The following is a 25024-nucleotide window of genomic DNA, read 5'->3' on the forward strand; positions in this document are numbered from 1 at the left end:
AAAACCTAATTGAGTTTCTTTCTTCTGCTGTACACATATAGGGCTCTATTTTAACTATCGGGGCAAAGTCTAAAGTGCATGGTGCAAAAGCATTAAGGATGTGTCCAAATCCACTTTATGGGTGTGTTTTGAGCATAACATGTATTAAACCAATCAGAGTCTCATCTCCCATTACCTTTAAGAGTCAGTTGCGTCACGCCATGGCGCATTTGCTATTCACATGGCAGACTTTGTAAGTGTACAAACTGAACGCTTCACTAGCCAGAAAACAGTTTAACAGAGCATCTGCAGCGCGAGGGTCCAAGCGCTATATCAAACTGTATCGGGAGACTCATCAAATGGTAATAATAAACATTTACAAAGCTACTATGTATTACTTTCGAAATCCACCATCGCAATATATATATATGTCCATGCGTAATATCAGATGGCCAGAAAGTGATACACTGTTTATGAGTTGTAAAAAGTTTGTTTTTACATTTATTTATGATGTAGCAAGCCCAGAAACGAATAGTTTTTCAATTCAAATGAGTAGCGGCTTGGACTGTTGGATGACTGTTGGACAATGACTGTTGGACCCGGAAACAGTATTTGTTATGTCACCGATACGTCACGACTTAACAAGCGGATACAGTGATGCATTCGTCTCCAAAACCTGACAGGTAAACAATTCTAAACTTTTTTTATTAAAACAAATATAACTACAATATAAATATAAATATACTACTACTAATAATAATATTATTATACAAATGTAGATTGTCATGAATAAACTGAAAAAAGCCCCCCGACATGAAGAAGGCAAGGAGATGGTGGTTTTTATACCTATGTAGAAAATACAAATTTTTGTAACATTTTAAGCCCTTCATATGTCCTTTTTTCATATGTAAAGATATTTGTGCATTGCTGTACATTCTGTGTGTATTAAGCAATGTGTACATGTTCGGAACTGCATAGGCGCAAACAATGTGCTCTGAGCTGGCCTTTAGATCAGCTTTTAGTTGGTCAATGGCGCGGTCTATTTCAGTTCCTCAAAATAGTAACGCGACAACAATGCGTCTTAACACATCTCTCTTATTGACCAGCACACTCAAGAGTCCACAAACTGGCACAAATGGATTAGCTATTTAAACAGTGTGGCACAAAACGTGAAAATGACTGTTGCGCCGATCTAAAAATAGCAACAATTCACGCCAAACACGTCTTGCGTCGGGTGTATGATAGGGCCAATTAAGGGCCAATTAGGGCCAATTAAGTTATTTTAAAGAATGTTGTTAAATTTTACCCATTGAGTTATTGACCGATATGTAGGGCCAGACAGAATCTGTGGTCGTTTTTTGCTATTTCTGCTGAGAATTTTGGTAAAAATCTGTGGATTTCTGCGGAATTATTTTAGGAGTATCATAACTAAAACCTTAATATGTATTAATATATCAGAAAACTAATATATTAATATATGCAATTAGATTCACTTTATTTGGTAAACAAAGCAAGTCTCTCATATAATATCTCTACTAAAAGACAGAAAATATTACTGTATAAACTGTATTGTACATAAATCAGATGAACATTTTCATATTAATCAATATTATTACTGTAATTAATTTAAAAACTGATTAAATATAGATTTGCACACATTTACTAAAGTAAATGAACAGAATTAATGATGGGCTAAAAATCTACGTAATTCCGTGTGGGCCTACCCATATGTTTTTCTTCTTAATATAAGCTTTGACAGGTAACATCAACCAGCATTTTTACAGAAGAAAGAAAATTAAAAGTGTTGAAACCACATGAGGGAGAGTAAATGGTCAGTTAGTTTTCATTTTTGGGTGAACTTTCCCTTTAATCTTGGATTTTTTTTTTCTTCCCCTAAACCTTGACTTGAGTTCAGTGCAGTATGAAATGAGTTTTATTTAATTTTTTTTTTCATTTTGTCAGGAACGTCCTTGAACAAGACAGAGATACACAAAAACTTAAGAGCTCGCATCATTTAAAGGAAGAATATTTCTTTTCTAAACTGGATTGTTTTGTTACACATTATGGTTGTGGAGCACTTTGTGTCAACGGAGGCGAATAGATAAAAGCAGACTGACCTCCATGTGGCATTGCATGATTTATAAAACCTGCACTTTTTGATTTCTACACCAACATGGAAGACACTATGAATCAGCATTGTTGAGCAGAAATGTCGTCCTCCATGTAGAAAAGAAAATCACAGATAAACTCTTTTAAATAACATACACAGAAGTGATTAGGATTTTTTTTTTTTTATTATTATTCTACATTTTTTTATTGACTGACCCCATTTTTAGGTGTTTTTCCCCATGAAAGACACTAATTATTCATGGCGTTTGTCAGAGAGATGCCAACAGTCTCAGACAGTATGTTCATATTTGCCAAGATAGCATGTCTGAAATTCAAAATAGGTTTTTGATCTGAGCCTTAACACTGCAACTCATTAAAGTGAAATTGTATAAAATTATTTCACTTTACATCTTTATATTTTTCAATGCATAAATGTATGTATTGCTGTTGTTGTTGTTATATATTTTTTTATTATTTATTCTTTTATTATTATTAAAACTGAAACTTTGTTTTCTAGTAATTTATTGAATTTTATTTTACTTAAAATATTATATTTAATGTTTTATATATATATATATATATATATATACATATATATATATATATATATATATATATAATTCAATTATCATCATTATTATTATCATTATTATTATTATTACAACTTAGTCTAGTCAGGTTTTCTAGTAATTTTTTTTGTTATATTTCTTAAAATATTTAGATATAAAATCTATATTTTATTTTGTTATAATAGTTGTTAATAATAATAATAATAATAATAATAATTATTATTATTATTATTATTATTATTATTATTATTATTATTATTATGTTGGGTTATAAAGCACAATTCTTTACTTGACATATTTTTATTTCAGTATACTGTATAATAAGGGTTTATTATATATTTAAAGATTTATTTAATGCTCCTTATGCAGTGTATACATAAAGATCAACGTCAGAGCAACACATTTTCCTCTGTATCAATTTATGACACGTGACATTTCATTGAGTAGAATATGAATCTTCGATTATCACCTCTCTAATGTCTTTGCTCCACATTATCATATGTCTGTTAGCAACACTATTAACTTAGCGACACCCCTTTAACTGACACGGTATTACTATTCAGCCATAAAAATGCTCTACAACCAACTATCATTCAAGCAGCACAAGAAAAACAGGCAAATCCAGGATCCAGTGTGAAGGGATTTATGGCGGCGAGCTGTGAAAAAGCTTTACCTGTGATCAAAAAAGAGATTTGATATGAATAAGAAAAGAGGATAAAAGATTTTATGACTCCTATACAGTTGTTTCGGGTGTAGCAGATGTCTCGATATCGAATGTGTAGGTGAGACTGTGAACCGTTCATGATATTATTAGTTATCAGCACAACTTCAGTATTTCTCTGTGGGTAGTAGATAAAACCCGGCTGTCCTCATTCGACAGCGATTCGACTGAGACTGAGTCTGATAAAAGACTGCAGAGAATTATGTCTCTCTCTCTCTCTTTTCTTTTTGTCTTCCTCCTCTGACAGCAAATATCACGCGATTTAATGGAATAACATTTGAGATTTGTAATCGTGCAGATCTAAACAATAGTCAGCAGTTGAAACGTGTGACCTTTTCCTGGGCTTTTCCTGGTTCTTCATCATGTCTGTGGCTGGATCGGATGAATGCCGAGCGTCTGCCCAGCAGGCTCTCGTTTTCCAAAGCCTCTGTATCCAGCCAAGCTGGTATGGAGCAACATTTCACGCTGTTTTACATTTCCCTGGTAAATGCCAGCTTTAGCTTGCCCACCTGGCACCGCAGGAAACACTAAATTGGGGATGGGGAGAAGATGCAAAAGAGAAATGATTTTACATATGAGCAGTTGCCCTCCCTTCATCTCTCCTTCTCCAGCTTTTTTAACATCAGACAGTTAATGCTGACTACTGTACATAATCATATCTTTAATATAAAAAACATGTTTGATAACCTTAAACAATCACTTGCTTCTCTCCACTGAACTAATAGGGGCCTTTGAGAGTCGGTGTTTGATTAAAAATGAAACCTAAATTAATTGTGTAATGGATTTTCTGCTCACATGGGAGAATGTTGGTGTGTAATTGCTTTGAAAAAGCTTTCTTTTGTTTATTGTATCAGTGCTTTCATAGCTGTTTTGCAATTAATTTACTGGCTGATAATATTTCATATATCCTGTTAACACCTATATATATAAATCTGATATAGGGCGATATATATGCAAATTACATATATGAGACACAAGTGGATGGATTTCAAATACAAGATATGTCATAATGGGGTGTCACAGTGGCGCACAGCAAGGAGGTCACTGGTTCGAGCCTCGGCTGGGTCAGTTGGCGTTTCTGTGTGGAGTTTGCATGTTCTCCATGTGTTCGTGTGGGTTTCCTCCGGGTGCTCCGGTTTCCCTCACAGGTCCAAAGACAGGTGAATTGGGTCAGCTAAATTGGCCATAGTGTATGTGTGTGAATGAGTGTGTATGGATGTTTCCCAGTGATGGGTTGCAGCTGGAAGGGCATCCGCTGCGTTAAACATATGCTGGATAAGTTGGTGGTTCATTCCGCTGTGGCAACCTCTGATTAATAAAGGGACTAAGCCTAAAAGAAAATGATTGAATGGCTGTTTACAAATAAATATTTTTCAACCATATAAGCAATATATATATATATATATATATATATATATATATATATATATATATATATATATATATATATATATATATATATATATATATATATATATATATATATAGCTTATATGGTGTCTATTATGTTTAGAAATGTGTTGAAAATAATCTTCTCTCCGTTAAACAGAAATTGGGAAAAAAAAATAAACAGGGGGGCTATTAATTGAGGGGGCTAATAATTCTGACTTCAACTGTATATATAAGAAAAAATTATAATCGCTGAATAATTCTCTCTAAATCTTAACTTTAATAACCTACTATCGAAAAAGCAATGTTACATTTTGGCTGGATACCTGTGATTACCTGGGACAGTTAGAATGTAGAACAACAACATAATGGCCTGGTCACTCCAAAAGAGATCACTCTAAAATAGATTATAGAATTTCTATATTGATTGATTGATTGATTGATTGACTGAATAAATTGCATAAACAAAAGTGGTGACATGTTTCATGAGATAACTTTACCAGTGTTTTATCTTCTTAAGGGTTCAAACGCTGGTAACTGTAACCGTAAGGGAGTCAGGTGACAACAGGTTGAGGATTCAATGTGCAGTTTTATTGCACATTGAATCGTAGTCTGGCAGGCAATTGTAACAATCAGGAGCAAACGGTAACATTCAGGGAAATCCAGAAGCCTAATTAGTTAGCAGGCAAATGGTCGATATAGGTGGCAGACAATATAAACAATAGAATGAGGCAAGGGTCAAAACACGGAGACACAAAACAAGGAAACGCTTCGTAATGTTACAGGGTAGTACCAACAGGTCTCCCCAATGTTAGTGAGTGTGTGCTGTTTTTATGGTCCATGTAATCAGTCTTGGTATTTCCCAGCTGTGTGTGTGTAATCAATGGATAACCAGGACAGGTGTGTGTGTGTGTGGTGCATGAATGGAGTTGTAGTTCTAATGGTGGCAGAGTGAAAGTGAATGTTCTCAAGCAATCTATGGAGTTTATATCGCTGGTGATCATGACAGTATCCATAACCCTTATTAAATCTTGATCTAAATCTTCAGTTTGTTATTTTGACCAATAGGCAAATCAAAAAGAAAAATGTTCCAGACCTTTATTGAATAAAACAAATATTAACATTTTAGTTAAACCCAAACCCATGAAATCCACTGAATCCAGCGAAACTGATCATTTTCAAGTGGGCTCTTAATATTTTTCATATTTGACCTCTGTTTATATGATAGAAAATCCCAACCAGTGAGTGGCAGGTGGATGAACTGGCAAGTAAATTGATGAGCTCTTTTACTGATGCCCTGCGGCGGCAGATCTAACAGCTGGCGCAGCGGCCTACAAACAAAGGAGTCTTATCTACCAGAAACCTCTCTCCTCTCTCGTTTTATCCAGTCTGCTTCTTCTTTTCCCTGTCTCATTCCCACATCCCTGCCTTTTTCATTTTTTTCCCTCCATTTAATATACCACCTTCACGGTAACCTTTACACATTGAAATGAATTAGCCATCTTCTGTCCTTTCTGAAATCAGCGGGCATGACTCTATCGCGTCGTCCAGTCCTGCATGGTGTTTTTTCCACTCGTCTCCCTGGTGTCTTCTGTCCTGTAGATGACCACATCACCCTGTGACATGTTCATAAATTATTCTGAGCACCTGCAGCTGCAGGCATTGTGAATGAAGAAGCTCGCACTCGCTCTCTCTCTGGGGAGCTCCATTATGGCTCCTCTACAAACACATGCAGTTTTTTGGGTGAAATACAGCTCAGCAGGATCACAGTTTAACACAATAATACATGCTTAATTTACTGCAATTGTGGCATGATGATGAATAATTTCTACTCGCTCATTGTTTTCTTTAAAGGGCACCTATTATTATTATTATTGTCATTATTATTATGCTGCTTTTTACAAGATGTAAAATAGGCCCCTGATGTCCTTACACAGTGTATGTGAAGTTTCAGCTTAAAATATCCAACAAATAATGTTTCAAAACTCTTTGAAACTGTGCCTTTTAGGTTTTGATCCTAATAGGGTTGTCATGATATTGGAATTCGATACCAAATGATATAGAAGTTTTAAAAATGTCCATTTCCCACTAACATTTGAGCGCTGTTGAGCAAGTTCTTAAACACTGTTGATTTGCTGTTGTGATCATGTGCTCAACAGAAATGACTGTGCAACTGCTCGTTAATGCTAATTTCTAATCAGCCAATCACATGGCAGCAATGCAATACATTTAGGCATGTAGACATGGTCAAGATGATCTGCTGCAGTTCAAAACGAGCATCAAAATGGGGAAGAAAGGTGATTTAAGTGACTTAGAATGTGGCATGGTTGCTGGTGCCAGACAAGTATTTCATAAACTGCTGATCTACTGGCATTTTCACGCACAACCATATCTAGGGTTTACAGAGAATGGTCTGAAAGAGAGAAAATATCCAGTGAGCGGCAGTTCTGTGGGCGCAAATGCCTTGTCGATGCCAGAGGTCAGAGGAGAATGGCCAGACTGGTTTCAGCTGATAGAAAGGCAACAGTAACTCAAATAACCACTCGTTAGAGGTATGCAGAGGTATGCAGAAGAGCATCTTTGAACGCACAAATCATCAAACCTTGAGGCTGATGGGCTACAGCAGCAGAAGACCACACCGGGTGCCACTCCTATCAGCTAAGAACAGGAAACTGAGGCTACAATTTGCACAGGTTCACCAAAATTGGACAATAGAGGATTGGAAAAAGGCTGACTGGTCTGATGAGTCTCGATTTCTGCTGCATCATTTGGATGGTAGGGGCAGAATTTGGCAGGAATATTTCCAGTTCCTTCTTGAATCTATGCCACGAAGGATTAAGGCAATTCTGAAGGCAAAAGTGAGTCCAACTCGGTACTAGTAAGGTGTACCTAATATAGTGGCCAGTCAGTGGAAATATGCTACATTCACAATGTTATCATTCTGAAACTTTTAGCCTACTTTTTTCAATTCAGACATACTTCTTTCATCACACACTGCTGCAGTAGTATATATGCTATTTCAGAAGTAGCTTTTGTTTTTGCTTGCTTTGGATAGAGAGATTTTGTATCCTTTCAGAAGATTTATTTAATAAAACCCTCTGTCATATAACAACGACAACATGGAAAGCCTGAAAATCCATCAATGTCAGGAAAAGATATACGAAAAGGAAAAACAAATGACATTGTCTAGTTGGCCGGGTAATCAACAATATGCTGCAAAAGCTGTCTATTGAGCTTTACTTGTACTTAACCTTCAATTTCCTTTAAAGTTTGTAAGTTGAGCGTTTGAATCAGGCTGTGCTCGCTTGTGTGGAATTGTAATCTTCCTTCTTGGCCTCAAAATCAAATTGCTCGTGATTTCCCCAGAAAATTGGAGTTTACAGTGGCTAACCATGTGACAAACTGCGTGTGAAATAAGTCGCCGCTAGTTTCTTTATTAAATCAGAAGCTTGTATTTGGAACGGCTAGTGGGGAAATACACGCACACAGCATATTAATGTCTTTTTCTTACTCAATTGTTTGAGGTCAGTCGGTTTGTGGTGGCTCTGCCTGTTGTATCTGAAGCAGTTTCTTGTGGTTGGTATTGATCTGTATTGACCTGGTCCTTGTGGTTGCAGCTGTTGGCTAATTCAGCTCGCTGCTTCTTCCGATGACATTTACATCGCCTTGTCTCGTCTTTATCGAATGGAGTCATAAAGCTGGGCTGGAAATGGTCTTTTTTCTATTAAATAAATCATTGCTTGGTCAAAGCACTTTAGAAGACAGGTATGAGAGCGTACAATGAACCACAAGAACATCTCATCCTTGCTTTTGCAATTAAATGAATTGACCTCAGGGGATTTTTTTATAGAATAGGAATGAAAAATACGAAAACAGAGAGGCGGTATAACACTTCATCATTTGTTTTATGTGTGAACTTTTTTCTTTCAGATCCATGACCTCAGCAAATAGTCAGACTAAATTTAAGTTCATCTGTCAGCTTGCTTTAAATTAAAGTACACTTATATTATAGTGCTCTGTAGAGACTGAAAATGTGGTATCTAGAGGAGATAAGGGGTCTCAGAAAGCAACTTTAGCTTAGAATATTTCACTGTAATGAAACAAGAATAGAACTATAGCAACAATAATAGAACTATATCAATGATTTATACTATAAATATAGGATATTTAGCTTAGAAACCATGAACTATCCTTCACTTTGTTGTTCAAAACCTTGTGCATTTGTGTTGAAATATGTTGAAATATATTTGGCCATGCAATAAAGTTGTTTAGAAGCCCTCTGACTTTAATGAATTTTTTGAATTTCTTATTTGATGTTGCGTAGAAGAAATAAAGTCATAGTCTGCATTCGAGATTGCATACTTCCATACTTTATAGTACGCTAAAATCAGTATGCGAGTAGTATGTCAGAATTTCTAGAATTCGAAAAACAGTATGCGAGAAGTACCCGGATGACCTACTACCTCCGGCAAGATTCTGTGCATCCTATGTACGCTACGCTATGCCATGATGCACTATGAGAGAATTAATGAATGGGAGTGAAGTAACGCAACTGATGCAGGTAGGTCACATGATCATGACAAAATGTTGGATGTAGTAAGTCAGAGTTACGTTTACTCACATTCATATTGGATAGAACGTACTTTTCTAATGATCAAGCAGTACATTAAAAATCAAATGCAGTACCTACTGAGTAGTAGGCGATTTCAGATGCAGCCCTTGAGTTAATTGTGAATATTACAATGATGAGCATCTGTTTAATAATCAATGTCCATTAAAATTCTGAAGTTTAATGTAGCATATGTTTTCAGATTAGATTTGTGCATATTCAAATGAAATAATAACAGTTACAACAGCTATAACAGGGAACTGTGTTTTTAATTAATTGATGAGTTTTTACAATATTTACCCCTAATCTGTTTATATTTCTCTCTGTTGCTGGGTTGTCAGAAATAAAGTAGCTCAAACATTGTTTTATCCATATTTGACCCAAACTTAAGCTGAAACGCCCTATTAGTTAACAAGTAAACTATCTCTAAAAGTAAGATCAAGATACATTCTTGTTAAAAAAAAACAGTAACAGTAGGTTTATTTAAGAAGAGTTTATCTTAATCTTACTTGTTTCATTTTTTTTCAGTTGTTGTTGCTGTTTGTTTAGTGTATAGCCCTTTTCACACGGTGATACCGTTAAATATCTGGAAAATTTCCAGAACGACTTTACTGGTAAATTCATAAAAAAGGTATTCACATAGACACGGACGTTTATTTTTCACACATCCATTCCAAAATACCGGTTAATTCTGACATCATTAACCAGAAATGACCTATAAACGTCAGCGCTTGTATTTGTAAACATAGAAAGGGTCGGGTTTTCTTGATGGTTTCATTTTTATTTAAAGCTTTAGCATTCATGCAGCTGCTTTGTGAGACATCTAAAGGCGAACCGCAGCTAAATGTTCACACATTTGACTACATTACAAATTCTGTGGATGGATAAGTATTGTGAACAGCTTATAAGAAAACATATGGAGGAACACTTTTAGATGTCGAGATGTTTATAATATGTGTGTGCTGGTGCTCACCGGCTCCTTCTCGCAGAGCTTGAAGGTAAACAAACTGTGGTTTACTCATAAGCATTTTATCTAGCAGCTAAATGTGTCTGGAAAAATATTCAAAGGTATTTATTTTTATAAACCGCATGGATGTGAATGCGTCTGAATGTTCTGATTGACTGGAGTAGATGTGAACACACTCTTTCCGGCAATTGTCCTTCTGCACTCACACAGTGCAGCGTTCCGGCAAATCACCGGTAATGTTACAACTTCTCTTTCCAGAAAATTGCCGGAACGAATTTACCGGTATTTTTAAAAAGGGCCTGTTCACACATACAGACCTTTGCTGGTAATTTTCCAGAAAGGTCTGTATGTGTGAAAGGCGGCTAAAGTCTGCAACAACATAGTGAGGTAGACGTAGGTGACGACGTAGAGGCAGAGTAAATCCAAACATAAAAAACACGGGCAGGACCATAGTCGAAAACAGACAAAATCAAACAGGAATGCAGTCCAAAAGGCAATCAAAGCAGAGTCTAAATTCCAAAAAGTAGTAGTTAAAAGGCAAGCATAAAGGTCATAACAAAATAGGAAAAGAACGCTTGGTAAGGCAGTAGAACTGGCAATACTTCGCAATGAAAAGATAAAAACAATGTGGCTGCGTCCGAAACGGCCTACTACTCATTAGGTACTGCATTTGAATTTAAATGTACTACTCGACCGCTAGAAAGTGCATTCTATACAGTATGAATGTGAGAAGTATGAATGGAACTCAGACATATTACATCTGCCATTTTGCCATGATCACATGACCTAACGGCGAGAGTTGCGTCGCTTCACTCCTATTCATGAATTCTCTGGTGGGGCATCATGGGACAGCGCAGTGTGCATCAGTTGCACACTTCAGAATCTTGCCAGAAGTAGTAGGTCACCCGGGTACATATCGCATGCTGATTTTTTAAGTCTATAGGTGCGTCTCAAGTATAAATAGTGTAAGTAGTGCGTTCACACTGAAAACTCTAAAAATAATAAGTGCACTTCCTGATGGTGAATGCGGTTATAATCATTGCAGATATTATTTGGTAGTTTGGTCCTTTTTTCACTCATTTGGCAGCTGTCAAACGTCATCAGGAAAACAGTTTGAATTTCGCCTTAGTAAAAAAAATTTTTTAGTTTTTTAGTATGTAAGTGCATAAGTGCATAGTGTGTAGTGTTTCACTTGGGACGCAGCTTATGAATACGGTTATGCTACTCGGCTCGCTGATTTTACCGTACTATATAGTATGGAAGTATGCGATTTTTGGACGCAGACTGTGTTTATATATGGTGGCAACCAGGAAGTTACCACTAAAGAAACACACAGTCTGTATTCAGTAGAGAGCTCCCTCTGGTGGCTGGATGAAAGGCTATCCGCCTCATTTATTACAAACATGTTGTCCATAATGCTTTTCTTTTCGGGGACAATAAATTTTACTATTGTTACTACTGTAACTAGTTTAATTTCACTTTTGACTTAAAAGTAATGTTTCTTTTTATTAAAATGTTAATATTTAATTACAAAAACAGAATAGCATTTGTACATAACCTAATTAATATTCATGTGCTACATTTATTTCAAAACCCAGCATGCATGTGAAGCGCTACTTTGTAAGACAACGTGCCAGCTTTTATTCTTTCATCTCCTGCACTCTCTGACCCTCTCCTCAAAGATGTCTCTAACACGCTGTGAAATCCATCAGTAAAATCAGCTTGTCTTCACTACTGCACCTCCCTAGAGTGCTTTGAATTATAGAGTCCCTGGGAATACAGGCATATATTGATTCAGGCGATGGGCATTTGACTCCTCCAGCACATGTCCCGTTCTTAACTCTGTTTAATGTCTTAAGTGCATGACGTTATGACCTGCGCAGGAAGTGAAAGAGGATGCAATCAGGATATTGAACGTGTGCAAACCAACACTGCTGACTCAAACGCTCGATTGACTTCATTATAAATGTGTTTCTGTTTTGTCTTTGTCTGTCATTTAGGACCATGGGGAAGGTGCATGGGTAGTGAGTGTGGTCCGGGAGGAAGTCAAAGCAGAGCAGTATGGTGTGCCCACTCTGAAGGCTGGACAACATTACACACCAACTGCCAACAGTCGGAGCGGCCCAGCAACCAACAGAGCTGCTTCCGGGTGTGCGATTGGCACAAAGAGCTGTACGACTGGCAACTAGGGGCCTGGAACCAATGCGTCCCGGTGTCCATGCGCAATGCTGGCGTGCCAAGGCCAGCGGTGTGCACTCGTGGCGAAGAGGGCCTCCAGACACGGGAAGTGGGCTGTGTGCATAAGTCGGACGCCGTCCCGGCAGAAGATGCCATCTGTGAGTACTTTGAGCCCAAGCCACGTTTAGAGCAGGCCTGCCTTATCCCGTGTCCACGTGACTGTGTTGTGTCAGAGTTTTCTCCATGGACATCCTGCTCTAAGAGTTGTGGGATGGGGCTGCAGAATCGCTTGCGTTCGGTTCTTGCTCCACCGCTTTTCGGTGGTTCGGCTTGTCCTAATCTTACCGAGTTTCGCACTTGCCAGCCGGGCAAATGTGAGGGTGTGGAGAGCCTCCACAGTTTGAGAGTGGGACCTTGGGGTCAATGCATGGTTTCACCTATAAGACAAGCCAGGGATACAAGAGAAGCCAGAGAACCAAAAGCAGAACGGAAAGCAAAGCGGGATCGGCAGGCCAGACAGGAGCGTCAGGGAAAGCGACGCAAGAATAAGGAGAAGAAAGAGTTGAGAGAAAGCAAAGGAGAACGTGTGAGGGAAAGGGTCAAGGAGAAGAAGAGGATGAGGGATCCTGAGACCCGGGAGCTCATCAAGAAGAAGAGGACCAGGAACCGTCAGAACAGACAGGGCCTGAAGTTTTGGGACCTGCAGGTGGGCTACCAGACTCGGGAGGTGACCTGTGTGCATCGAAGTGGAAGCACAGCATCAATCAGGTCAGCTTCCTCTGCTTTACCTTAAGTTTTCATGCATTATTTAATAAGAAAGTAGATAAAGTTCAAGATTAAAATAAAGTTGCTGTACTTCTTTTAAAGGTCCCATTTTGTGTGGACAATTATAATCTGTTTAGGTTGATTGATTGATTAATTGAGTTATAATGAAAAGTTATAATGAAATGAAATGTACACGCTGCATGTATTTGTTAAAATATAGTAAAAATAGTAAAAGTTAAATTGTAATTTAATTTATTCTTGTATTAAGTTATTCTTAGTATTAAGTTTGGTGAACTGAACAATTTAAGTATAGTCTACAAAACCGGCAAGTTAAATAACCTTACATTTGCAAGTTTTGAGACACTCCATTACTTAATTAAATTGAGGCAACGAGTTTACTCAATTAATTTAGTTCAGTCAACTTATTAGGGTTTTCAGTGCACTTTTGTTTTTTTCTATGCATATATATATTTTATTTATAAAATGGAAAATATGTTAAAACTTCATAATGATGGTATCCAAAACATCTAATCTTATTCAGACAGCATACCAATACATTTTCCAAACATTCAGTTGTCTGGACAATAAGGAAGTCCTTAGGCTGAGCTTAAAACGCAAGGTTTCCTAACTAGGACGTCACAATACAAACAGTTTGAAGTAGCTCGAAGAAACCATGCTCTCTACCACAACTGAATCTCTTCTTCATTTACCCACTCACCTATTATACATTACAGGTGTCTGACCAGCGCCCTCTAGTGCCCTGTAGTTCCATTAGAACAGCATTTTTATTTCCATTATTCCATGGGTAACTTATATATATATATGTGTGTGTGTATATATATATATGCATGTGTGTGCATGCATGTGTAATAATATACTATGAAAAAATGTTTAAATAAATTTTAAACAAAAAATAAGTAGCTATTTATTCAGATTATGATAAATAATTATACCTCTGATTAAAAAAAAGACCTTGCACTTAAAAGGTTGAACATATTAGAATTTTACAGTCAAGACTACATCTGTAAAACATTACCTATTTTTTTCTAAGGATTAATTATGATTGTGACTTGAAATCTTTTTCATGGTTTATAAGTTAAATGAACTCATATTTTTAAGTGATAGGACCAAAATGCAAAATTTTAAGTTATGTTAAGTCAACTTTACTTAATAAGTAAAGACAACATTAGGGGTTTCAGTGTAGCAGTGCGATATGTCTGTATATCGGCACTGGTGGGAGTCGTGCGTTGCTACAAGGCAACAGGTCGAGTGCCTTAGTGTCCCACCAGTGCTGATATACAGCCACATCACACTGCTATAAGTGTGATATTGCGTTTATACAACAGTTCAACAGCATAATCGGCTATATAAAAAAAGAAAATCAACACTACAACATACATAAAAGAAAGATCGACTTAGAATGCCACTTACCAGTTTTATAATGATTTGATCAGCTGCAGTTTGAAATTACAGTGAGTTATTGAGTTATTTACCTCTAAGAGCTTATTATGCGGTCTCTGTTGCCATCTTGTGGCGAAACGTCAACCATCTTTGCTCTGCTCAGAATGACAGGCTAATGGTAGCAGACACACTGTATCTCCGATATTATAAATATTTTAAAATAGCCACTATCCTTATAAATAAACTACACAGTTGCTATCTAAACAACTACATTCTTGCCCAAAAAGCCTCAAAAGTACATTATGTTGTCCAACCGCTGCAATATTTGTCAAACTGTTGTGTGTCTATTGACTCTATGTGGGTGGAGTAATACAGAAGGGTGAGGAGGCTAAATGAGTGCTGTTATTGCAGAATATTGCACAGCTATATCAGCCAATCAGATTCGAGAACCAGACATATGCTAAAAATAATATTCCTGGATAAATAGAAAGTTCAAAAGAACATTGAAATAGATATCTTTAATGTTTAATTTCCAATGCTAAATTAAAGTATTCATTTAAATAAATAAATAAATAAATAATTCAATTCTTACTAACCCTGAACTTTTAAATGGTAGTGTAGGTCTATTTAAAACATTTTTTTTAACTGCATTATTATTAGATTGTCAGAAGAATAATATTTGTACCCATATAAAATAAATACAGTCAGTCCACAGGAAAGAGAACTGTGATTGAAAAGAGATTTCAGTGGGATTTTTAAGCAGAGCATAAGCGCAGACTCACTGACCTTATCAACTGAGTTACAACATGTCAGCACTGCCTTCTTGGAATCTCCAGTGTTTCTGCTCCTCGTAGTGTGAAAACTGGTCAGTCTTCAGGCACTGTGCAGTGTGCGAGAAAGTATAAAAGAGCATAGAGAACACATTAATGTCTGTTTGACACCACAGGAATACAACAAGCCCACATTCACACAAACAAGACTCCAACGCACATCTATACTTCATTTTTAAAAACATGCTCTCAAGCTCTTTGATAAAATTATAGTCAACACATTCCAGCCTCAAGGTGCTTCACATCGAAAGGTGAAGTTTGAGTCCAGTTTTACTTAATCGTTGAGACACTTTATGCTGAGATAATTTAAACTGATCTAGACTGGTGGTCAGTTCTGCTGTAATGTTGAACCAATGGTCATTTGCAGTAGATTTTCTGCTTTATTCAGTCCTCTTGTGGATAGCAGCGTGTTTTATTCTCAGACGTCATGTCTGTGTATATACTGGCAGTAGCAGGTCTCTGTACTTGCTCTACCATACTAATCAAAGCAGCAGCAGCGTAGCAGATCTATACCGCCAAGACCAAATATATCAACATTGCCATATACATATTTATACAACAGTTCTGTCTGGTTCTTGAATCTAATTTGCTGATAGCCATGCGATATTCTGCCAGTTCTGTCCAGCTTCTTAACCCTTCACCCTTGTGTATTACTCCACCCACATACATCAACAAGCAGAGGACACTCTACAGTTTGACAAAATTGCTGCTGTTGGACAACATAATATAGTTTTTTAGATTGCAACTAGGCAGTTTAATTATAAGGATAGTGCCTATTGGTAAATATTTATAATTTCTGAGAAACAACGCGTCATTGAGCAGACCAAAGACAGTTGACATTGTCCATCCACAAGATGGCGACAGAGACCGCATAATAAGCCATTAGAGGAGGAAAAACACAGCTGATCAAATCATTATAAAACAGGTAAGTGACTTTCTACGTTGATCTCTCTCTTTTGTATGTTGTAGTGCTGTATTTATACCATAGTAATTGTGGTGTGTTGAGTGTGAGATGGAACTCATCTTAAGGTCTTAAAACCGGAGATGGCCATCTGTTTTTAAAGCGTCTCCTGTTTTCACTACTGCAGACTAGTTCAGTAAACAGAAAGACAGAAGAAATGCATGAATGCCTGCATTTTTCCTTATCACAAACGCAACAGGAATCTGGCAGTGATTGAGCTGCTTTGGCTTTTTCGGGGTTAATTATTGTGATCTCCCGATTGCAACAGAGAAATACTGGGAAATCTCTCTAGATTGATGGCATTTCATGCGGTTCAGCCTGATAATCTTAAAATGTAAGCAAAATCACCTATTTTGTCATCACTTTAGACATTATGCTAGAGAATCATTCAAATACTAGCTCTAAAGTGAAGTTTGTGAAGAAGGAACGGTTCCTGCTTTTCTGATATCAGCTGCAGATGTGAATGAATGGCGGAAGAAAGTAGTTCCTCTTACAAAAGGATTTTGAGACTCTCTGTTTGATTTTCTTCTCTATATGCACGATTATGCCGTTAAACTGTTGTATAAATGCAATACCACACTCGTAGCAGTGCGATGTGGCCGTATATCGGCACTGGTGGGACACTAAGGCACCTCCCACCAGTGCCAGTGCTGATATACAGCCACATCACACTACTACGAGTGTGATATTGCTCATTCATTACCATACAAAATCCAGAGATCACATAATTCTAATAACGGCAACCTTGTTTTGCTACATCTTTGTTGAAGCGTTTGAGTCACTTTATAACGGCTCAACATCTTGCAAACTGAGTGAAAACTGGAAAATGATGCTGTTAGTTAATAAAAATACTCTTGTTTATTGATATCATATCAGACATTCTCCAGTTTTAGCAAAGTCAACAATGTCTTTCACAGAAAAAACATAAGGCCGTTTATAGATCCTGAGGCTTATTAATAATAAATTATGGCATGTTTTCAAATCCGCTCCTACTGTAGTATTTATCTATTTATGTGTGTTCTGTACTCTCTGCGCTGCATGCTAACATTCTGAACAGCAACTGCTCATTTAATCTGCTGCCTGTTATTATTCGCCTCTCACGTGGGGATTGTGGAGTATGATAACTGGAATTTTATACAGGTCTTGCTGTAGAGTTTTCCTTGAGGAACTTTCACTGAGTCTGTCAGCAATAGACTAACCAGAGAGAGAGGAATCTCATTTATGGAGCAACACTCTCATATAGGATGACCCAAGCCCCATCGCCTTCCCATCATCCCATCACTCCATTACTAACTGCCTGCCCGGAATGTAATTGCATCATTCTAACAATTTAATGGTCATTTTCCCTGGGAAATGTCCCTCATCATTTTCCTATCAATTTTCAGTCAAACCAGTCTGTAGTTTTATGTAACACATAAAATTGCTTTTTTGTGCCAAGTGGTTCTCGTGTTTGATTTGATCAACTGATTAGCCTGAAAAGAAAAATGGCCATTTAAAAAAATAAATAAATCCGTGAGTGTCTGTTTTGGATTTGCATACATCACCCACCCGCTTCGAATGTTATCACTTGATTGAATGGGCGTTATCAGTAGTTATCAGCTGATAGATATGGGCCAGTAGGGACCTTCTGCGCCTACTGGTAGGCTCAGAAGGCTGTTATCATCCATCAACATGGTTAATTAGCTATACTAATAAAGAAGACTCCAGATCCAAATCTGTTTTTCATTACTGTGGTGGTTTGGTTTAGGGTTGGGGGAGGGGTAGACGTTAATAAAACATAATTAATGGGAAATGTAATAAATAATATAAATAATTATCATGTTTAATCAGCTATACTCATAGAGAAGACTCCAGATCCAGATGTGTTTTTACATTACTGTGACGTTGAGTTTAGGGTTGGGGTAGGGATAAACGTTAATAAAATACAATTAATAGTAAATTCAATAAAAACTATAAACAATTCTCGTTAACAGCCATCTATAGCTGATTATCAATGTGGATGGATGATAACAGCCTTCTGAGCCTACCAATAGTTGCAGAAGGCCTCTACTGGCCCATATCTATCAGCTGATAACCACTGATAATGCCCATTTAATCAAGTGATAACATTCGAAGCCGCATACATACTGCAATATTTTTATAATACAAAGTGGGTAAAATATGGTGGCCAATAGAGCTCAAATGCACTGTCAAGTTAAGAAAAGTTAAGAAAAGCAAAGTAAAAAAAAAACAAACAGAATAAAACCAAAAAAATTAGGATGCATTTTTATGAATTTGACAGCTGATGCAAATTTTACCAACAAATGCAAATAAAGAAATGTGCTGCAAATAGTGCAAACCACAATGGGGGACCATAATACGTGACGGACCCGGCTATTTCCTGTTTACAATCAGTGGTGTTGTCAGAGACCTGAGAGGTGAGATTTTAGTTTGTTTGTTTGTTTTTTTTTTTTTTTTTGTTTGTTTGTTTTAGCACTGGGATCTGTTCTTCGTAAGTGGATTACTCAATTAGATGGATTTGGTGATTGATGATTTGACACGATCCGGGATTGTTTTGTTCTTCAAAACTCCCCCGAGAGTTGTTGTCATAGCAGCAAGTCTGGAAGCTCAAACCTGCTCGAGAGCAGGCTTATTTCGTACAAACAGGATTAGATTGAGTCTTTTCAAGCAGGTATAACTGAAATATGTACCAAATGCTGATTTTTTTCTTACAGTAGTAAACTATAGATTATATACACTGGAGAAAATAGTGTGTGTGTGTGTGTGCGTGTGCGTGTGTGTATATATATATATGTGTGTATATATATATATATATATATATATATATATATATATATATATATATATATATATATATATATATATATATATATATATATATATAGTCACCAAACATATTTAGAAATTAAAAGATATTACAATTAAATTCAAGCAAAATTTCAACAAATGTGTTAAATTTTTTTGCTTCTCTTTTTAAAATTTTGTATTTAATATTTTTCTATTTTTTTAGATTAGCTCCAGATTTGGCTTTAGTTCTAGACTAATCTAATGTATATGCACAAATATATTATTGTATAGCTTCCTATAAAGAAATTTATTAAAGTTTATTAAAGTTTAAAAGATAGATTTGTGAGGAGTGTATATGCTGAGCACCGTATATAAGTTTTAAAATATGTATAACTAAAACTTTTAATTTAAAATGCAAACTTTAAATCTCATGGAGGTGTTCTCTCTCCAAGTGGTTCAAAGAGAACATTTATCTATATAAACGTTTTATATACAAACAAACTTGTACTATTTTAAGGTACCAACCTAGCTTTAGTACAATTTGTGTATGAAAATAGACATGCACAATATTCGACTGTTTCTTTTTTGTTTTACATATAAAGGAAAGGAATAATAATGCAGTCATGCACACATTTTGACGGCTAATATGGCGTTAATTTTATGCTTCGTAAAAGTTGCAGACACCTTTACCAATATCAAAATGCAGCGATCTCAGATGAGTTCATCCAGACATTTTAATCTGATTCATGAGCTTGTTTGAAAAACCTAGTTAGCCAGAGATCAGTTATCAAGATTAAAATGTGTCAAAATCATCTTAGATTATTCAACCGAGGTATGACGAACGGATGCATACCCCCCCAGTCCCCCCCCCCCCCACATGCATTTGCATGTCTGTGCTATTTGCAGTGCATTTCCATATTTGCATGTGTTGAGAATATTTGCAATTGGGATCAGAATTGAACAGGTTGGTTGTAAAAAATCAGAATCTCTGGAACTCTACTCAGAAATATTCACTATATGTCCTCATTCTGTCTCACATGGTGACTTTTAATCTGCTTTGGTATTGTCAAGTGAAACGGGGATATCACTACAAGCAACTTTCAAAGTGAATTTCAGCCCGTCAACTCTCACTTTGATTGTGAACATCCTTTCAAAACCCCCCCAAAAAATCCTCATGTCATGCTCACTGTATCTTTCTGCAGTCAGAACGGGGACGTGTCATTTCTGCTGTGTTTGTTGTTATGTGGGATTAGCACTGGAAGATGGGAGAGAGATGCGCGCTGTCCCAGGCAGATCAGTACATTAGAGCTACTCATTGACTTCACAGATGGCTCAAATCCCCAAAGAGGCTTATGGCTGATTCTGATGACCGCATTAATGCAGCGTCCTGCCCCGGATCAAATGTATGCAATGGCAAGGTCAGAAACAAGAGAAAGCAAAATCAGACCTCGCACAGCGGTAAATGACCGTTAGACTTGATTAGGCTCTTAATTTGTGCATTCGGATAATGTAGGGTGTGATGTCAAATTAAGCATCAACTATAGTGGAAATGACATTTCACTGGTATTTTATGCTTCGAAAACTGAACTTTTTCAAACAGACTTTTACATGAGGATTACTAAATGTGATTCTAAAGAGGCTGTACTGTAATAAAAAGTGCTACTGTAGTAATGCCAAGTTTCAGAACAGTATGAGTAAATTAATGCACACAAATGTATTAAATATTTCATATTGATTGAAGGATTTGAAAGAAAGCTTGATAGGAACACAACAGAGCTTTTGATTAAAGAAATGTATTAGGGACCAAACTGTATAGATTTGGTGAAAATTACATTGCAGTTATGGGGTATTTTATGTTGAAAATATAGATATACAGTGGTCTCTCGATAATCGCGAGAGTTACGTTCTAAAAATAACGCACAATAGGTGAAATCTGAAAAGTAGTCTGCATTAGAATTATTATACGTGTTTTATGGCTGTAAAACCCCTCACTACACACTTTGTTCACTTTTCTCAGACAGGAGTTTACATTTTCACTCTTTTCTCTTGCTTAAACACTCTCAAATTTCAAACTTTTGTAAAAAAATAAGTCCAGTAGTATGGAATGAAACCAAAGATCCAAACGTGTTGTCAGGCGCAAACATTCATCGCTGTCAGCAAAAGGTTCATAAAGCTTTTTAGCTTTTGTGCGGATAATGTTGGCATCCAGTGTAATGTTCCTTTTCCTGCAGTCACTGATCCACAAAACTGAAGCAGACTTCATCCTTAAAGGGGTCGCACTCCGGATGTGCACATTTGCGGGTTATTTGCAACTAAATTATTCAGATGGCGCTTTGTGGCGCATCAGAAATATGAACAGTGTCATATACAGTTGTAGCTGGGCACTGCAGACAGCTGCCGACTTGCGGCGATGTGCAGACCCTAATTAACCTGTTTACAATCCTAAAATACACGGCGCTTCGTGGCATGAGGCATCCTGTGTGCAACCGCCTTTACAAGTCTTGTTGCCGTCAGTTACAACCCTTTTTGCATTCTTGTTAAAACTCACACTACTAGCGATCAAATATTTATTTATGTTAATTTTGCAGGCTGAATGCATTCTATACTGTACAGGAGACACAAAGGACATTGATTGACAATGATCTGCAGCCAATCAGGACACAGAACACAATGTGCTTTAAAAAAAAGAAAAGCATGTCAAATTGCACAAAAAAAAATCTGCAAAACCACAAGGTGAACCACGCTATAGCGAGGGACCAGTGTATGACATATTTTCTAAATAAAAAAAGTTTTAGTAGGAGAACAAATGTTAGAGGTAACCTTATAAACCATAAAAAATGTGTTCATTAATATATTTATTTTACACTGATTTTTAAGAGATAAAATATTGTCTCTTAGACCAAATGTTATGGTTTGGACCCAAGTGTGTATGTATGATGGAAGTCACTTTAGGTCTAAAAATGATTTTCGTTAAATAATCTATCTATGTTACATGAGTACATAGTAGAAATAAATACATTAAATATGTTTGACCTTTTCCCTGAATCACACACACTTTGGGTTCTGGATTTTTAAGATGCATTCATACATATGCTTATCGATACACCATTGCAGCTTGAAAAATGTATCAATCTTTTAATAAGAAAATGGTCAAATGTATTTACTTTGAAAACATTTCAATGCAATATTTATGTTGTTTGATTTAGTTTTGTGCGAAATAAATATGTAGGTCATATATTTAGACTGTTTTAGATTAGATACATTATAAATTCAATGGAACTGAAATAAATAGCATTCGTTCTAATGGAATTATTACTGGTATTATAAACGGATTATATATACTTATGGATTTCATACAATGATATTTTCAAATAAACATATCAACATTTTAATTATCTTTTTTATTATTAAAAACATGATGCTGTAAAATGAAAAAAAAAACTGTTAATAACTTGTAATTTTTTCAGTCACTTATTATTGACAACAGAAAAATATGAGTTAATGACTTTTATTTAAAATAAAAAAAAGATTCTAAATGAATAAAAAATAAAGAAATATCTTAATGTTTTATAGTCCAGTTATTATTTTATTTTTGTATTTATTATTTGAAGTGTTAATATTGCTGATTGATTATCGTAATTTAATGTAAATAATTAATTATGTACATAATAAAACATTCAGATTAAGACAAAATAAATAAATAAATGATTGTAAAATGGTGGTGGCTCGTTGGTTAGAATTTTCACCTCACAGCAAAAAGGATACTGGTTTGAGTCCTGGCTGGGCCAGTTGGCATTTCTGTGTGGAGTTTGCATGTTTCCTGCGGGTGCTCCAGTTTCCCCCACAGTCCAAAGACATTCACTAAAGGTGAATTGGTTAAAGTAAATTGGCTATCGCGAATGAGTGTGTATGGGTGTTTCCCAGTACTGGGTTGCAGCTAGAAAGGCATCCGCTGTGTAAAACATATGCTGGAATAGTTGTCGGTTCATTCAGCTGTGGCAACCCCTGATAAATAGGGGACTAAGCCGATGGAAAATGAATAAATGATTGAATGAATGAATTACAAAAATAAATCAACTCCTGCTCAATATTGAAGAAACCAACTACAATGCCAGTAAATACATATAAAACGTGTAATAAATGTATAAAGATGTAATTCAGCAATGGCCTTTGCACAGATTTAATTCAGCAGCCTTTGACTCCACTGACGTGATCTGTGTATCAACCGAGCCTCTGATTTCTTCTTCTGACTGATTAAGACAAATGAGATCTTGTTTGGTGTCTTATGTCAGAGCTCTAATGAGGGCCGCAGTTTCGATCACAACAAACCCCAAAGCCAAACCATCACAGGCTTTTGATGCCTCTTAATTAAAATTCATGGAAGTCATAGTTTGATCCATATCTTAATTGAATCCCAATCCGTTGTGACTGTGGCGAGGCTGAAATTAAAGAGCAGAGATGAGCAAAACTCTGGGTCAGAGTGTAAGCGGCATTAAGATCGCTATCGTTATGACATTTTGCATGTTTTTATAATGATATACAGTAATTGGATGGGGACGATTGAGTAAGATAAGATTAATGACATCATCATCCATCTAGTGCAGGTCTTGAAGTATGTTTTAATCATTTTTATGCTTTTTTTGTTAACGCGTTGAGTGCTTTTGGACCAATATTGGTCATTTTTGTACTATTAAATAAATTCTAAAAGTGCTGGGTTGCTATAAGTGTCAAATATGGACTAACCCAACTTTGGGTTTTTATTATTATCATTATTATTATTATTTTTTATTATTATTATTGTTATTATAATAATCATGTCAATGTAAATTTTATTTATATAGCAATTATTAACTCACTTAAAACTCAATGTTGAGATTTTTTTTTTATGAAATGACACCAGTGGTTGGATTTATCCATATTTGACCCTTATTGGGCTACAACAACCCATTGTCACATCCCCAGCTCATTCCTGCTGCTCCACCTACCACTCTCTCTCACCATCACGTTCCCTCAGCACCAATCATCGCTCCCCACCATCGCTGCCACCTCTCATCATGCCCGAGCACAATCACCTGAGTACTGATTAGTCACACCTGCACCCATCATCAGCACTACCCATATAAGCCCAGCGATCCCAGTCAGTCAGTGGCTGGAATCGATGTCTGAGTTCACCTTACCTTCTCCCTGACTTGCCTTCTTCTGTGGATGATTCCCCTCTCCTATGAATGTTAAACCTGTGGATGTTTCTCTCAAACCTGTGGATGAACAGAACTATCTTTAAAGGGCACCTAGGTTACCCCTTTTTTCAGATTTTATCTATCTATCTATCTATCTATCTATCTATCTATCTATCTATCTATCTATCTATCTATCTATCTATCTATCTATCTATCTATCTATCTATCTGTCTATCTGTCTGTCTGTCTGTCTGTCTGTCTGTCTGTCTGTCTGTCTGTCTGTCTGTCTGTCTGTCTATCTCTTCATAGTTAGATCTATCTTCTATCTTCATCTTCATAGTTAGATCTATCTTCTATCTTCATAGTTAGATCTATCTTCTATCTTCATAGTTAGATCTATCTTCTATCTTCATCTTCATAGTTAGATCTATCTTCTATCTTCATAGTTAGATCTATCTTCATCTTCATAGTTAGATCTATATTCATCTTCATAGTTAGATCTATCTTCATCTTCATAGTCTATCTTATCTATCTTCTATAGTTAGAAACCTGTAAGTTTATTAAATTACTAAGAAATAAGTA

General features: G+C 36.3%; 1 protein-coding gene across 1 annotated transcript in view; it reads left to right on the plus strand.

Moving 5' to 3' along the window:
- The window catches only part of thsd7aa (thrombospondin, type I, domain containing 7Aa), a 268864-nt gene that overhangs the window by 108154 nt on the left and 135686 nt on the right, over positions 1 to 25024 (plus strand). The window contains 1 exon segment of the mRNA XM_056480189.1: positions 12344 to 13289. Within this exon segment, the coding sequence (XP_056336164.1) occupies positions 12344 to 13289 (946 nt within the window).

Source organism: Danio aesculapii, chromosome 19, assembly GCF_903798145.1.
Source record: "Danio aesculapii chromosome 19, fDanAes4.1, whole genome shotgun sequence".
Lineage (NCBI taxonomy): Eukaryota > Metazoa > Chordata > Actinopteri > Cypriniformes > Danionidae > Danio > Danio aesculapii.